The 17,372-nt window shown below is 45.4% G+C and overlaps 1 protein-coding gene across 2 annotated transcripts in view; it reads left to right on the forward strand.

Annotated features, from left to right (window-relative positions):
• Positions 1-5,640: 5,640 nt before the first annotated feature.
• SALL3 (spalt like transcription factor 3) overlaps positions 5,641-17,372 on the forward strand; it is a 21,221-nt gene continuing 9,489 nt past the window's right edge. The window contains exon 1 of one of the 2 annotated variants that reach the window (XM_009677720.2): positions 5,641-6,841. In XM_009677720.2, coding sequence (XP_009676015.2) covers positions 6,763-6,841 — 79 coding nt within the window. In that variant the 5' untranslated portion in view covers positions 5,641-6,762. The remainder of the gene's footprint in view (positions 6,842-17,372) is intronic. The other variant, XM_068931597.1, reaches the window with a different exon arrangement.

The raw sequence follows: 17,372 nt of genomic DNA on the forward strand, positions 1-17,372 counted from the left end.
GAAAGCGCGCCGGTGCGGCGGCGAGGGCAGCGCCGCTGGCAGAAGGCAGGCTGGGTGCGCGCGGAGTATGCTCTTTCTTTGCTGCATCACCCTATAGATCTCGTACGTTAGGCGTCAAACCAAACATCAGCGGCTTTTTCCTAGCCTCCCTTTTTGTTTATTTTTTTTCTTTCTTTTGTCTCTTTTCTTTCTTTTTTTTTTTAACGGATCACCAGGTGATCTGGAAATAAATGATGGATCGCTTCGTGGAACGGCAAAATTAGAGAAAGTGGGAAGCAGACTTGTTAATACTGACTCTAAGCAAGGGAAACGCTGCCTGATACCACTTCTGCCGCGACCGCTTCTTACATAACTCTGTATTCAGTGCAGACCACTTCGCTCGGGGGAAAAGAAGCCCCGAGTATAATATAACACCGGGCCTGCCGAGCGCCTGCCTCCCCTCCGAGGGAGAGCAGGGGCTGGAAGCGGGAGCATTAACTTCTTCAGCATCGTTTGGTTTCCTGTGAAAGTGGCTGAACGGTCCCTTTTTTGACTTAGTATATTTTTTATTATTATTATTTGTTCAGATGACATTCTCTGCTGCACTCGCCCCCTCCCTCCCCGGACGGGCGTGCGCGCACACAAACACACACACCCCCCCCTTTTCTTTTCATCATCAGCAAATAAAGATTAGGTGGGCAGATTATAGAAAGCGTTTTCAGTCCTGTGCTGATCTTTATTCCAGAGCCTTTGTGATGATATTGATGATGATGATGGTCAAGTGGACAGTTTGATTTTTGTGTTTGGAGCTAGTTATAAAGAATCAATATTATATCAAGGGGTAACTTTCGTGATAAAGGACTTTAACCACTCTGGCTATTCATCATAAGTCTGTAGCAAGCAGATAGGTCAAAAGAAATTATATTGCACTAAAGAGTGTGTCTTCTTATCTCTCCTATACCAGGGGAATAAGGGACAAGCCGATCGATACAGTAGCTGCTGTATACTTCTTGCAATTATCAATAGCTGATTTCGTCTTTTGAGGCCTGCATCTATTAATACAAACTAATAATAATCTTCTGAGCATATCTGTAGCCAAGGGGATGGAAGTTTTTATACATGACGGCACTATTTATACAGCTAGAGTTACTGAACAATGTTACATCGCGTGTGTGTGTGTGTGTGTGGTATGCATGTATATATACATATATAAACTTTAATATTCATCTCACTAGTCATTTTCAGTAGCAAACAGATTTCTGCAAAGGGGCTAGAAGTGCTGATTTTATACGCCCGTTACATGTACCTGCCTAATTATGTGCTGACGGGTATGTGTTACAATACAGATTTACTATTTTGATATAGACACCAACAATGAACCTGTATGTGTGAATGGTATGTATACATGGACTTAAAGGTGTGTTGCCTTGATAATATCCCCATAAGTATGTGTAATATAAATATTCCATAGAGCGTGGTATTTAAAATGTGTTGGTTAAATTCATGTATCATCTGTTAGGTTGAAGAAAGGAAGTGGGTGGTAATTGGCGTTTGCTAAGTATGAGCATAAGCTTTTGTGTATATGAATCGATATTTGTTTAGATCTAAGAGTGACACGAGATTAAATAAAAGGAAAACTAACTTAAATGTTTAAGGCAGAACGTTCAGACACGACTGGGCTGCAGACTGCTTCTATAAATCTGGTGGTGAGGCTAGTTGCTTTCTACAAAAAAATTGTAATAGAAAAGAAACATCTTTATAATTGACATTTGACATGCTGTTTGGGTTAGGCTGTGGTAGACCAAGCACAGATTTCCCTCTGATGGAAACATTTATCATCGTGATTGCTGCAGAGTGGCAGGTGGTGTTATCAATTACCTCTTCTTACCAATAATAATATTAGTATGGTAATATCTTTGCTCATGTGAGAACGAATTAGCGGTCAGTTGTTGCAGCCTTAAACAGACAAAATTGTGCTGCATTTAACCCTAGGGTCCTCAAACAAAAGTTGTGTTGAAGAAAGGGGGTGGGAAGACACTTCAGCTTGCCAAGAAGAGCAGCAGATGATAGAAAAGTCCAAATAATTGCGTAAAGTTGCAGAGCAAAATAATAGCAATGAAAAGCAGTAGGTGGATTGCACGAAACGTCAGATGCAGCTTATCTGCTTACTGGTAACTTTGATGGGTTTAAGAACAACCACCTTGTGTAAAGCATACGAGTAGACGGAACTACTTATACGCTCTTTGTGAAGTCAATCTTGTAGATAAGCTTTCTGAGGGTTTTTATTCCCGCTGAAGAAAGGATACAAATTAAAGCAGACGCATAATTAGGTGTCCCATTAATGTAAAAAATAAAGTACTAGTTGGTACATAATATTATTAAGCAGACAAAATAATAACGTGTCGCTTCTTAAGATGAAAGCAACATTGCAAAAGAGAAAGACAATTAACAAATCAGGTTTAATTACCGAGAGAAAAACAACTTTTGTTTTCCATAACTGTGAAAGTACGGTAGTAGCCCCGCCAGGCAGGGAGGGGGGAGCGGGTGCCAGGCGCGCCGGACCGTGGGTGCCTGCCCGCACCCGCAGTTACCGCACTCGCGGGCGCACTGTGCGCCCCGCTTTGTCTATGCGCACATACCCATGTGAGACTTACACCGCTCATCAGTTTCCCCCCGAAGCGGCTGTATTTTTCGCAGCCTAACTTCAGCGAGTACATAACTTTTTTTTTTTTTCCGCCCTGCGGTCAGGCAGATGAATTAAAAGGGGCCGTGGAAAACTTTTGCGGGGTAGTTGGGCGGCAGGCGGAGGAGCCGGGCATCGCTTCCTAACTCCCCCCTCGCGTCCCCGGCCCGGGGCACGGCCAGCCTGGCGGGGTTTGTCACTCGGGTCAGGTAGCAAAGTTTCCCCAGAGGGAGCGCGGGGGCGGCGGGCGGCTCCGCGGCGGAGGCAGGTGCGGGCGGCTGCCGCCTCCGCCGCCGCGGCCGGGGCAGCGCGGGCTCCGGCGGCGGCGGCGCGGCTCCGGCCGCTGCCCCCGCGCCTGCTGCCGCCGCTTCTGCCTCCCGGAGGGGGGGAGGGGGGCAACGGAAAGGAAGGAAGGGGAAAGAAAAGCATAAAATGCATCGCTTGTAACCCTAGACTATGTTAATGTCAAGAGATACAAATCTGGTAATTATGCCTTTCTTGCGGTTGTGTTCTCCATTGTTCATTAAACATTGAAGACGGGATTATTTAATTTTCCACTTAAAGATTCTCTCACGTCCCGCAAAATTAATATTAATTTTCGATCATTTTGCTTTTTGCAAAAAGGCAAAGTTTGGTTTTATAACGCTGTCAAGGAGCTGCTTTTTTACATATCTCGCGCTGTAAGAAAGGCACTTTTAAAACGCTCTTCAAGAAATCGCGTGCTACTGGGAGAAACTACCAGACCCTGAGCAATAGAAAGCGCCAAACTTTGGGGAGGAAATATTGCTCGAGCAACAACAACAAATCCCTTCAGAAGATGAGTGGATGAAAATTGATACATTTCTGGTACCATTGCAAATGAGAAAAAAATGCCTGAGCGAGGTGAAAGTGCGTCCTCTCTCATTCCGGGCAAGTGTTTCAGTCACAGGCGATCGCTGAGCTGGTTCACCTAAACCAAGTCGAGAGAAATGTACCTCTGCTTCTGAAAGGGAAGCCCTAAGTCCAGCTCTCCACTCGCGGCTGCAGTTTCTGAAGGTTACTTTAACACCCGCAAACGCTCGCTTTCACCTGCATTCTGTATATAATATGATGCAGTACACACACACACACACACGCACACACACACACACACACCGTGCTATTCGTGTGCGCTGTGTGCAATAAATCCCTGCTCCTGACGGAAAAAAACATGCTCAATAAATGGGCTCGTCCCCTCCCACTTCATATTAGAAAATTACATCAGATTTCAACCATCAAGATCGTCTGCAGATATTTTAGATTGGACACTCTTGAGTACGACAAAACTTTCAGCAAGAATGGATGGACGGACGGGGAAAGGCACATTAGAATTTCTGCACAGTACAAAAGTATTTTAATTATAAAGCAGGCAACCATAGCAAGCGGTCTCGCGTGCCCACCTTGCTAAACGAAGGATAAAAAGGTATATTCGTCTAATATCTAAAAGGCATTTATTTGGCATTTTAATATTGTTGCTTTTAGTGATCGTGCCTTTTTTAAACGAATACCTGCGAGACAGAAATCGCTGAGAGTATGCATGTCAGCAAACTATCCGGAGTGGCCTAAAACTGTCGCCTGTAACTTTATTTGGTTTGTCTGCAAACACAGAAGTGGGGAATAAACCGAAAGCCCAGAGACACACTATCACAGCGCACGAGATAAAGCGAGCTATCAGCAGGGAAAGTTTACACAGAGGAGTCTCCCAAAGAAGCCGAGGTTAGTGTGTTTTAAGGACTAGGGCTGGGTTACACGGGCTGGCGTGGGGTTGGGAGGGAGGAGGGGGGAAGGAATTAGGAGGAAATCCCTTTCACTGATGCTCGCCGCTGCCCCCAGCCCCGTGGCCCCGCCGCGCCCGGCCAGGGGCGCCCCGGCGGGAGCCCCGCGGAGACAAAGGGGCGCGGGGCGAGCAGCCCGCGGCGCCGACAGCGGAAAAAAAGGGAAAAGCGGCGCGGGGGGAGCGGGGGAGAAGTCGCCCCCCCCCCCCAAACAAACACAACTGCCCGGCCGGGCAGTGCGAGCGCGGTGCGGCGCTGCCGTCGGCGACGGCGGGGTACATCCTAGCGGCGGCTCCCTGCCATGGGAGCCGGCCCGGCCCGGCGCCCGCGGGCAGCAGCAGCTTGCGGCCGGAGCCGGGGAAGCTCCGCTCCGCGCCGCGCTGCCCCGCGGCCGGGCGCGCAGGGGGCGGGACGGGGGCGGCTCGGCTCGGCAACTTGTAACGCGATAGAGGGGAAAGCGGGGAGGGGGAAGGGAAGGGGGGGGAAGACTTCCCTCCCCCCCTTAAAAAAAAAAAAGAGGAGGGGGGGGTTCTGGGAGAAAAGCTGCTGCTGCTGGGAAAGTGTGCGCAGAGAGGGAGGCTCGGAGGCGGCGGGGAGCTGATCGGGCTGCGGAGCTGGGGGCAGCCCCGGCGGCAGCCCCGGCGGCGCGGCACGGGAGGAGGAGGAGGAGGCGGAGAAGGAGGAGAGTAGGAGGAGCTGCCGTGTGACCCGCACCGCTCCCAAACTTGAAAGTTTATCTGCCCGAAATCGAGAGCTGCCGCGGTGCGCGCACTCCTCCTCGGCACGGAGCGGAGGCATCGACCGGAGGGAGCCGGCGCGGGGAGCGGCTGCCGGCGCGGCTGCGAGGAAGGCGAGGGAGAGGGGAGGGGGGATTACGCCTGAGACAACAACAACAGCCACCACCCCCCCCTCCCCCGCCAAAAAAAAAAATCTAGGGAGAGGATCGATACTATTTGCTGGAGACCCAAGGACTTGCTCATCAGCAGACACGCGAGACCGCTGTCATTAACTAACAGGACACACAACTGAGCTTGGGGCGGGGGGGTGGGGGGTTGAGGCGTGTCACAAAAAGTCATTACAACCTGAGAGAGAGAGGGAGAAAGAAAAAAAAAACTTCCTACCAATGGACAACAGGAAGTGACCACCACCACCAACGGGGAGTCTCTGCTTGGAGAAAGAAGCTGCAAGACAAAGAAGAAGGAAAGAGAGGTGAAAGACCAAACTGCCCAAGGTCTTCGGTGCATGCGAGCGTGCGTTTTCGAGAGGAGAGAACAAAAGTCAGCCGGGAAGGGGAGAAAGGAAAAGAGCGACAGAAAAGGAGACAGGACGGAGGAAGAGCTAAAGACGAGCATGTGAAGATCAAGGGGAAAGCGAAGAGCAGAGCAACACACACACGCACACCGAGAAGAAGAAGAGGAAAAAAAAATCCCACGAAAGTTTCTTTTCTTCCTGGAAAGAAATTACTCACAAGCACACAAACATCAGATGCCTTGTAGATCAACCGGGGAAAGAGAGACCAAGGGAGAAGAGGAGGCAGAGTGATGTGAAGGGGAAAAAAAAGGCAAGCCAGAAAGAAAGCAAAGAGAGCAGAAGAAAGCAGAGCAAAAAGAAACTAAGTGGGGGGAGAGAAAGAAAGAAGGAAAGGCGAAGATCGTGACCTCCCCCAACAAGTGAACCTTGCACATATGTTGTATAAAGTGTGTGCAAAACAGAGCCCTCCTGCGTGCTGTGTGTGTGTGTGTTTTGCTGCTGCTGCTGCTGCTGCTGCCGCCGCCGCCGCCGCTGCTGCTGCGGTCGGTGCCTCTTGCAGGAGGCGCTGCTGGTGCCGGGGAGACGCATCATTTGGCGGAGTGAAGCGGCTAATTGCTGCGCCCCATCCTTCATTTACATATGCAGCCTGAGTCCGCTGGAGCCGGGCCAATCCGCGCTCGCCCCCAGCACCATTAATCGCCATGCATTATTCACAATCATAATTACAGAGCCCCATGCGCGGTGCGCGCAGCCGCCCCAGCCCGCAGCGCACACACCACAGCACCGCGCACACCCCGCCCGGCTAATCCCCCACGCACGCACGCACGCACTCACTCACTCACTCTCTCTCAGTTTGGTTGGTTGTTAAGGGTTGCTTTTTTTTTTGGTTGGTTGCCTTTTCTGTTGTTGTTTGGTTTGTTTTGCAACTCGACTTTTATTTGCGAACAGTTATTTTCAGTCCCCCCTCCCACTCCGCTCCCATTCCTCCCCCCCTTTCCACCTCCACGTCGCTGATGCCTCTGCAAAAAGCAGAGCCAAGACGCCTCAGTTAGCAGCATGTCTCGTCGAAAGCAAGCGAAACCCCAGCATCTCAAATCGGACGAAGAGCTGCAAGCGGAGGTAGTTTCTGAGCACGGTAAGGGCTCCCAGCGTCTCTTTCTCCCTCTCTCTCTTCTTTTGTGAGTGTGTTTCTGATGGAGATAGGTGGATTTATGATGATGGTGAACAGGGGAGCGCAATTACTCTGCAGCGGGAGAATGGGAATTAGACCAGCTGGGGGAAGAGGCAGCGGAACTGAGAAGTTAGCAGTTTAGCCAAGTTTCTGCAGCCCACCCCCTAACTAACCATCCCTCCCAGCAACTCCCTCCTGGCCTGCCGAGCGCTTTTATTGCGGCTGGGCTCCGTGGCGGGGCGAGGGCCCTCCTCCCCCCTCGCTGCCCGGGGCTTTGGGAAGCGCCGTGAACGGGCACCCCGGAGCACAGCCTGCCTCGTCCCCGCTTTCCCTCTTCTTCCCCCCCCCGCCCCGCTTCCCCCCCCTTCCCTGCCGGGGGAGGGAGGCTCGGGGCCTTTCCTGCCTTTCCTCGGCAGGAAAGTTGGCGGAGGCCGGGGCAGGCGGCCGGGGGCTACTCCGGCCCCGCCGGCTCGGCCCGGCCCCTGGCGCGGCCGCGGCGGGATGCGCGCAGAGGCAGCGCGGCCGCGCAGCCCGGCTCCGGCGGGTCCGCAGCGGAGCGGAGCGGAGCAGAGGGGTCCGACCCGGCCCGGCCCGGCCCTGGGAGGCGGGCGAAGCCGGGGGCAGCGGAGTTGCGGCTGCCCCTTTGGAGGAGCCGGAGCAGCTCTTGTTTCCTCCCCCCGCCGCCGTCCCTCGCCCCGCGGGGCCCCGGCGGCCCCCGCCGCAGCGCCGCGCAAGGGTGGTTTTCTGCCCATCCGCCATTCCTGCCGGCCGACACGCACCCGCGGCTCTGCTGCGTCCGGGCTGCTCGGGAGCAAGTGCCCAAAGCTGGAAAGGTTTGGGCTGTGGTTGCTCTTTATTTCCACCTTGCTGCTTTTTTTTTTTTTTTTTTTTTTTTGAGAAGAAGGTTGCAGGTTCCTCTTCTACCTTTTTTTTTTTCATAGTCCTTTCCATCACAGTGTGCCTTTGCACGCCACAGCCCATCCTCACTTTTCCTGGGCTAAGTTGAGAGCCTTCACTTGAAAGTTTTTCCTTTCCTCTTTGCAAACAGCTCTCTTGCTTTTTTAGATACTTGCATAACCAAGGGGGAGCTCCTATGTCTTCTGTTTTTTGCCTAGGCCTCTTGCTCCACTCCTTTATCCTCCTCTTTCCCCTTCTGCCCCCAAAAAAGGAAAAAAAAAAGTCATTCTCCTGCTTTAAAACTGATGACTTTTAAGTTGCATCTGTAGGGAGAGAAAGGCAGGAAAGTTGAAGCCTGAGAAGGATTTTGACTATTGTATCTGAACTTTACAACCTTGAAGCTTAAGGCAGCATGAATCCACTTCATCAGGTTAAAACATCTGTCAGATTGGCAAATCTTTAGGCGAGCATTACCCACCTCCTCCTCCTCCTCCTTCTCAGGGTATTTGGGGAGCTGGGGAGTGAGTCCCTGCTGTCCAAGGAAGGGGACCACTACCGCTGCTTCTGGAAAAACCCACTTGGGTACTGACAATAACAGGCACACAGAGAAATGCTTCCTTCTGTCACAGCTGAAGACCAAAACGGTGCATTTCTAAATGTTAATTTTCTTAGGAAACAGTAGTAGCGTAAAATAGCGTAGGCAAGCAGACGAGAATTATTATTTCATTACGTAAGCAAGATTAGTTAAGCACAGTCTCGGCCGGGGTGGGTTCTAGATTTAAGAATTTATCACTGGTATTATAAACTTTTAAATGTTTGGAATCCATTTCAATACAGAAAAGTAAAACCCAGCTACTTCATTATGATACTTCTGGTGAGTTAATAAATTGAAAAAAAAAAATTGTTAAACTACGTTTTTGTTTTGTTTTGTGAATCTTATCTATGTAGCCATGTCACCCGAGATTAGAACAAGAGATATGCTAAAAAGAAACGCTTGCATATGGTGGGTAGATTAAGGACAAAGAATCTTTTTGTCATGGAAATGTTTTTTTTTTTCCCCCCTTTTTTGGGGGGTTTTGTTTTGTTTACTTCATCACATAGAATTTCTCACACTTGGTTTGTTTTGTATTGCCCTCAATGACTACATGATCAAATGAATGGATTTATTTCTGCCGAATGAGAAAGACAGTCTTTCCATCAAAAGGACTACATTGCATCCCAGTGAGGAATTTTAAAGCGTTATTATTGTGGTCCCTGAATAGCACAAAATCGGCTTTCACAGCAGCCCTAAAATGCAACAATGTAAATACTTTTCAGCCTTAGAAGGCTGCTATCAAAATGCGCTATGTTTCCTTTTATTAAAACATATTTTAATTAATAGAGTGAAACCCTTCGTAGTTAACAATTAACAAGCTAAAGTAGTGCTGTTGTTTTTTTCAGTTTCATTTGAGAAATGTGAACAAGGTGGACAGAGTGTGCGCGCGTGGAAGGATATCTAGTGAACATTAGTGTATTGTAAATCATTTACATGTTGTATTATGAGGCCTAATGATTGCTATATTGAAAGTAATTTTAAAGGCCAAATATAATGAGTGCTCCAAATCTCGAGAATTAGAACACTTCTTGTCAAGTCCGTATTTTTCGTGTCTATTCACAGCTGTAATCAAGATATTGCTACAGTTCCTGAGCATATTTTGCAACAGGCCAAAAATAGTTTGCGTGGTACAGAGTAGACAGGAGCCTATTTGTAGTATTTAAAAAGCAAAATTGTTTAAGCAGTGTTGTTTCATATATGTAACCTTTTCATTAGTTTAGCTATGGCTCTCTACAATGATGGACGTTATTGTTAACACAAGATTAAGCAAATGAAGCTTATTATTTATGAAATCATGCTCAATAACACCTCAAAATACATGTTATTAAGTGAGGCGTTTTAAACTGAACGTCCCGTAAGTATAGTCCTTCGAAAGAAAGGATGTTCATAGTAGCAAAAAGAAGCCTGACAGTTTGGGGAGCAGAATGAAAGCTAAACATTAGGCCGTTTTATAAGTTAGCTGATCTCACCATAACTTTAGTAGTAAGGTTAGTACAGAAGTTTTAGAATCACAAGAGATAATTTTGTAGCTAGCTTGGGCTGCAACATAACACGTCTGCGTTCTAACAGGGCAATGTCATGATGGTGAGAAACTGTTTGAAATCTGAAGATAATTGGCAATGCCATTAACTACAGATTTACGCTGAAAATCGTTTAAAAGTATTTGTTGCAAGTGAAAGGCTAAAATATTTTAAATAATTTCTAAAAGAAGGGTTAACAAGCAGCTAGTGATGATACATTAATTGCAGTGTAGCAAAGTGAACAAAAGATGCCTATTCAAAAAACACTTTGAGGTCACTAAATTAAAAGATGTGATAGAAATAATTTAAGAATAGCAGCAGAAGGATTCAAGTGACTGCCTGTAGAATACACTAATCTCTGCTTCTCAGTAAATGCAAAGCTTTGTAATATCTGGAATTACATTTCTAGCACACTTTCGTAATTCAATAGATTACAAGCAAATCGGAATTTTGGTGCTCTCCTAAAGCCAATAGATACAATGCACATAACTTTTACTCTGATCAGTTTATTGTATTAAACTAGGCATATGGCATGTGCTTTTTTTTTTTTTTTAAGTAAGCATAATTAAAGGTTTTTTGTTTTGTTTTTGTAATACGTGAAAGTGGTTCTTATAATGTGCAAGTAAAGTTCTGGGAAGGGTAATGACAATTGATGCTTTTGACTTTTTCATGCTCAGTTGCTGGCAAAGATGTATCATTGTTTAGTCTGAGGTGAGAGGGATACCTTACAGGCAACTACATAATGACTGTTCTAATATGGTTTTTACAATCATTTTTTAAAATATTGGCACTGGGGTTTTTTGCCTTTTTTTTTTTTCAGTATGTACAATATAATCTAAACTAATGCTTCTTTTTAATATTGATAAACTGAAATTAGACCGTGTAGTTTTGAACAGTTAGTAACTGCTGTCAATATCCTTTTGGAATATGTACCCAGATACACATGCTCCCCTACAGAAATGATACAGCTTGCTACGGAGCAACCAGCTTCATATGAGTATGTTCACTGTAACGTGTATATGTATATATACAGTAAACACACATTTCAGAAGGATATTCTTTCATACAAAGATACAGATTATGCCACATCGTTTAGGCATTACTGTCTTTAAGACTTGAAAAGTCAAAGCAGCCATCAGTAAACCTAAAACTTATGTGCATTTTGCAAATGTTTTGTTCTGAGGCAATAGTAACAAAGATGGCTTTTTGATTTCAAAAATAAAGGCCAAAGAAGTATTGCTATAAGTCATCCCTTTGATAAGAAAAGGTTATTGAAACTTTTATATAATACTTCAGGAGTTACTGTAGAGGCTTAACATTCAAACTCTAACATCTGTATTTGCATCATTTTTTAGTATTCTTATGGTTTTGATCAGTGTTAGCGATAGAAAAATCTTTGGATCGATAAGGAAAGTGCAACAATCAGCCAATTTGTTAGGTATGGAAAGTAGACAAAACTGGGTCAGATTTTATCTAGGCTGCTAATCTTGAGGAAGTTTTACCATCTCCTGAGGTAGACACTAAGGCTATTTTTTAGAGTGGGAGAGAAGAAATTATGAAAGGTGTTAGTCCAAGTTCTGTGAGATTAAGATAGTAATAGGCATATATTTAGCCGTTGAAAATTACTTGCACTTACCTTAAAAAGAGGAGAAGAAACAATTCAAGAAATGGGTAGCATTAAAGAAAAAAATTAAAGATAATTTAATGAGCTCTAGTACCATTTCTGGAAAAATAGTTTGAGTCATGGGAAGATTTTCTGAGTAATTTTCCTTCATTTGATTTGTTGATTGCCAAGTCAGGACAATTGTGTATCTGTTGACTATCCATCAGTCAGGACATGAGTCAATCAGTTTTGCTGATAGTAAAACAGGTCTGGTATGACATTAAAGTAATTAGGTACTAACATGTTTTACAAAGCAAAGCATACAAAAATAGTTTCTTTTATAATATTATATTTGTAATATGATGATAATCTGCTATAAATTTTTCAGAGGAAGTCTGAGTAAGTCTAGTTCCAGTAGTACATTTTTATTAACTTTTACATTTCAAGAAAAAGGGCCAAAATCCTGTTTAGTTTACCTTCTTCAAATTTCCCACTGAATGTCATGGAAGTTTTCCATTAATAAAAAGAAGGGAATTGAGGCCAAAACGTACTTTTAGGAGCCAGTCCAACTGCAGTGCTGTTGGAGACGGACTCCATCTCCAGTTATCGGGGAAAACCCCTTAAAAATCAGAAAAGCCGGAAAAATCGTTGCCTGAGAGCGTGACAGGAAAACGAAACGAAAGGCGTTTTTGAAAAAATGTGCGCTTCAAGTAAGCAAGTGGAAAAGATAGAGGGCTGAAGAGGGGGCTTTTTCTAATCTCGTATTGCTGGAGCTGCAGCACGCAGAAGGAGCGCGCTCGCACGACGCTGTTTGCTTGGCACGCTGAATCTTTCGAAAGAGCCCTTCTGAAACTCCTGCGGTTCCTCCTCCCTAACGTAGGGCTTCTTATTTTTATTATCAATCTTTTTTTTTCCTTTTTTCCTCTCCTTCCCCTCCCCTTCTACCACTCCCCGAAAATCCGGCCCCTGTTGACCACGAAGCAAAACCCCGGCGCTTTCTGGACAGCGAGCGAAGGACGGCGGCCCGTGTCGGCAGCGGCGGGGGCCCGGTGGGCAGCCGGGGGTGCGGGGGGCCGGCGCACTGCCGCCCGGGGCCGGGGGGGCTCGCGCGGTGCGGGGCAGCTTGGCCAGGCCTCGGGCTCCCCGAGGGTGGGTAGTTAGAAGTGCTTTGACAAGCCTTGCTGATTTAACCTTTGCCTGCTTTGCCCTGCCAGGGGTGGCCGCTAGATGTCAAGCTCATAATACAATTAGTACATCTGTGCAGTTGACCTTGGCAGCCCGGCTTACCACTGCTCTCTGAAGTGTTAACACCGAATTTGAGTGTTAACTGGAGATCCCCGCGAGTTTGCTGCATGCCGCAGAGCTTATCGAATGCCCATCTCGCTCGGCACAAGTGTTTACAGTTCTTACAGAAGGAAAAAGGTTTCCTTTTGTGAAGCCTCCCGTCTTGAGCTGCTTAATTAACCCTGCAGGTGCCGCGGTCGTTTTGCTCCAGTTAATCGAGGCAGGCTTCTCATGCCGTGCTGCGGGCGATCTCGGCCGACAGCGCCGTTCGGTGCTTTTCAGGTCACGATTTTGTTGATGTAAGCACGTCCCGCAGGTGGGACATGGTGAACCCTAACGGGCTTGTTGAGCTCCTGGTGCAAGTTTTGCCGGCCAGTGCAACGCTGCGGGGCACAGAGCGGCAGACGGCTAAAAGGGCCGCGCTGCACGGTGGGCACCCAGTTGCCACCAGGTTGCTCCGTGGGATGATCTTGCGGGCGGGTGGTTTTGCCGAGAGGAGCAGTGTCACCAACTTCAGCGTCCGTCAGGTTCGTCCTGAGGTGCCTGGGAGATGCAGGATTGGGCCCCAACACTGGCTTCTCTTACAATGACCTTCTAAACACACCTCGTCCCCGTTTCCCTGCTTGTTCAGAGGGTGACTGGCTTTATTCTGTTAGGTTGAAATTACCTAGTTAAAGGTGTACTTAAGCATATACTTTTCAAAACAGCAAAGCTGTGTGGAACCTAGCGCTCTGCTTCATTCTTCTGGTTTGATTCTTTTTTTTTTTTTTTTAAATGTCTTTTCCATATCAGCTACTAGAAGTACTGACCTTGAATTTTAGGATTCCCAATAAAACTCTGTGTGCTTCACAAAAACTTAGTTTCCACAAACGTGAGCATTTTTTGCACACAAATCTTAGACGCCTCGAAACGACTCTACGCATGCCCTAACAGCCAACTAAAGAGCTGTCTCTATGATTTTGAAAAACATAACGCACATCTTATTTAATGCACTATCTTGCACAAATATCCAAAACGGCTCGTGAAGGTTGCATCTGTTCCACATCTGCGTACATGTATAAAGGCAGCAGTGTTTTAGACAACTAGTGCTTCACTGCCCAGATCAGAAACTGCAGACGTTTTAAGCAGAAGACAGTGGCTGTGCCACAGGTGGCTGTTACTTAACAAATTGGGAGATTCAGGCTACTGAACAGATCAAACCAAGTGCGCCAGGTCAGTACAAGTTTTTGCATAGCAAGAGTGCCCTCCACTGTTCAAACCCGTACTAACAGCTTCTGCGGTCTGAGAAAAAGGACAGAAAATTTTTCTATTGAGTCTGGAATTTCTTCTACATTGTTAAACACAGTAGGGGTCTCTATTTGTCTCCTCCTGTTTCACAGCTTGGGCTCAGTATGTGATAATTCATCTTTCTTTATGGGATTCAAAGCTATCATAAAGAGTTAAAAAGAATTAATTTGCAAGAAAATAAACGTGTTCTAACAATTTAAGAAAACTTTCTTTAAAAGCTCTGTCAATTATAAGAGATGATGAAGCTAAGGAAAGAGTAATACTGTTCTTCTTGAGGATCAATTCGTTGTTATGAGTCTACTTTTTCAAAAGGAAGATAATTTTGAAAACAAATTTTTGCTTAGTTTTGATATTATTATTCATTTTATTGCTGCTGAGGAAAAAGAAGTTTGTGTATTCTGATAGTAAGAATAGCACATAATTGTCCTGAATCTGTGTGCCATGCTCAAAGTTTTATTTATATTATTGCTTGTTTAAATATACAAGAAATGCCATGAGCTGCACTTCAGAATGGTTATTAGATTTGAATGCGAGAGGTTTTTACATCTGTCTTCACAGTTAGCAGACATTTTATCTTTGGCTGATGTGAACAAATGCAGATTTTTTTTCTGAAGCTTCTTCTCAGTTCGTAAGTTGCTTCTCAGTGAAGTTGCTTCTTTTTCTTCTTGAAAGAATGTCCTATATTTAGAAAATACTAATTCATTCTGGTTTATGCAGGCTGGAAGGACTGAAACAAGAAATTGTAGTCCATGTAACATTTTTCCATGCTTTCCTTTGTCTTATTGCGTATGATCTAAAAAGAAGTCAGAGGAAAATATGGTATTGATACATTTGTTGGATTTCTTTGCAAGTAACTTCTTGGGTTTGAATACTTCAGGAAGGTATTAACGATTTGAAATAGATTAAAACCTAGAAAATGCTGAGTCTTTTACCTGAATTTATCTAAATCTCTTATGAACCATAGGTGCTTTGCGGCGTCTGTCATACTAACAGAGTAACAAGACATAACAAAATACAGAATTGTCAGAGAACATTACTTCAGAGTGTAAGACAGCTTACTTAATATAATTGAAAAGGTGCTTTACATGTCATTTACATGTGAAACTAGAAGTGATTTAATTTAAGACAAAACAAAAAGAACTCGGAGCAAAGATGAAACAGAGAAATCGGTTTTGGCTTCTTCCACACTGTAAGCAGCTGGTCCTGAGAAAGGTGGCATTGAACGAACAGTGTACGTTTTGGGAGGTAGCCTGCCTAGAAAGGAGCGTTTAATTTAAGTCCCTTTCACAGAAGGAAACAGCAGTATTTCTGAAGGATCTGTTTGTTATATTTCTCCTTGCACATCACACAAAAGATTTTCCTCTCACGCAGAAAAGAAGAAAATATGTCTGCAGGAAAAACCCAGGACTAGTAAAATCACGTTTACAAATCCTGTGTGTAGGTAGTCAGCAGCTGTGGCAGTTTTTTTCCTCAACTTTACACGTTTCCTAGCTGTAACTGAAGGAATCACTGCACCCCACTCTCTTTTTTTCCCCCGCTGCGAGAAGGAAGGTCCCAGCCGCGCCGCACAGAGGTGCGACTGGGGGCTGCCCTGGGTGGCACTGGCACCGCAAAACTCTCCCAGTACCAACGCCTGGTACCTCCCGCGTTGAGTCAGCAGGGCACCTGGGCGGCTTGAGGTATCGCGATCCCAAAGTGACTTCCTCCAGGGATCTTAGTTTGAAATTTCGTGGGCTAATTTCAGGGCCAGGCCCCACTCATGCAGCCAGGCTGAAGCCTGCTGGAGCTGCCGCAGCTGCCTGGGTTTCCGCCTGCTTTAGGGTCTGGCCTTTTGAGAGACGGTGGCGGCAATTTTTCACCTGTTTTCATAGGGTAATCTTTATGTGCTATAATTCGTCTTGCATCCCATAGCAGTTTCAGATTACTCTGTTAGCTGTTAGACTGCTAATGAGAAAAAGGGGGGGGGGGGAAAGAGAGGTTATTAGTGGCTGAGATCCCGACTGCTTGACAAAACTCCCATTCAACACCTTTTGTGTAAGTAAGAACGACAAAATTCAGCCCATGTATCTGAGATTAAGGAACTCCTCGATTAATTCCCCAGAAGTCCTTGAAAATTTTACAGCAGCACGTCCCCATAGTAATAATTGAAATGATTTTAAATTTTTGCTGAAGAGAAACAAAATGATGAAATCTTTCATTACTTAATGGATTTAATCACTTTGTAGTATATGAGAAAATTATAGCAAGCTGTAAAATATAAGCAAGCATAGAAAAAACACTACATTTTTCTGTAGAAAGTAAAAGCTGAAACTAAAAATAAAACCGACTTTTGGATTAACATTTTAACAGCTTTAAAAATTCTTAATAATCTGGAGTCATGGTAAAATCGTGATACAGCTTTTCGTCATTCATAAAGTGCTAGAGTTTAGCAAACAACAAAAATATCATTTAGCATGTACCAGAGGCATTTGTTTTTAAGCTTTATTCCCTATCGATGTGAATGAGGGCTTATGCTTCAAAAGCAACAACACAGTATAGTGCTTCAGTGCTTCATATTGGTAGCTACTAATGAAAGGGATGTTAAAAACCTAATTTGTGGAAATATTAGGGCAATTTTCATTTCTCCAACTTATTTTTTTCTTTTTTCTTTTCTTTTTTTTTTTTTTATATTTATCAGTAGTTATTTTCACTGGCTTGCTTCTCCCCGACCCCTCCCGAGGTGCTTGTTTGGGGCTAAGTCGCAAAGACTGCTGTTCGCGTGACCAGTTCTTACTCTTTCAATCCCATTAATTTGCGTGGCGTTCCTCCTGCGAGTGAAGGTTACTCGTGTGAGTATGGGTTGTTGGACGGAGCTGTAGTTGTGTAAAGCATCCCCGTGGTCCCAGACAGCGCTCTGCAGAGGAGGAATCGTCATCCGTGGCAAAGCAGCGCTTCCTTCGGTGTAATCTCTGTCACCTACTTGCTTTTCAGCGCCGAAAAGCGAAGCTTCGGGAGACCTTAACTTGTCTGACCGCATGAGAAATGCCCAAATAATTTATCCTAAATAGAAAATATTTATGAGATTCTCTGTGTGTTTACTTTGAAGTTGTTTTGGATGAAAAAAACAACAGTATTGTCTTCTGAAATATTTTCAGAAGCAGTCTTTGAACATTTCAGGATGGATGAGGAGATGGATATGCTTGGGTTTGTGGTTTGAAAAGTATTCTCAGTATTTCTAGGGTTTGGGAGTTGGGCAAAGGAGGAATACAGGGTGGTATTAAGAAACCAGAGCTGTAGGTCTGCTGTTAGTCTGGGTGCAAGCCTGGTCCC

The sequence above is a fragment of the Struthio camelus genome, chromosome 2 (genome assembly GCF_040807025.1).
Source record: "Struthio camelus isolate bStrCam1 chromosome 2, bStrCam1.hap1, whole genome shotgun sequence".
NCBI classification, from domain to species: Eukaryota; Metazoa; Chordata; class Aves; order Struthioniformes; family Struthionidae; genus Struthio; species Struthio camelus.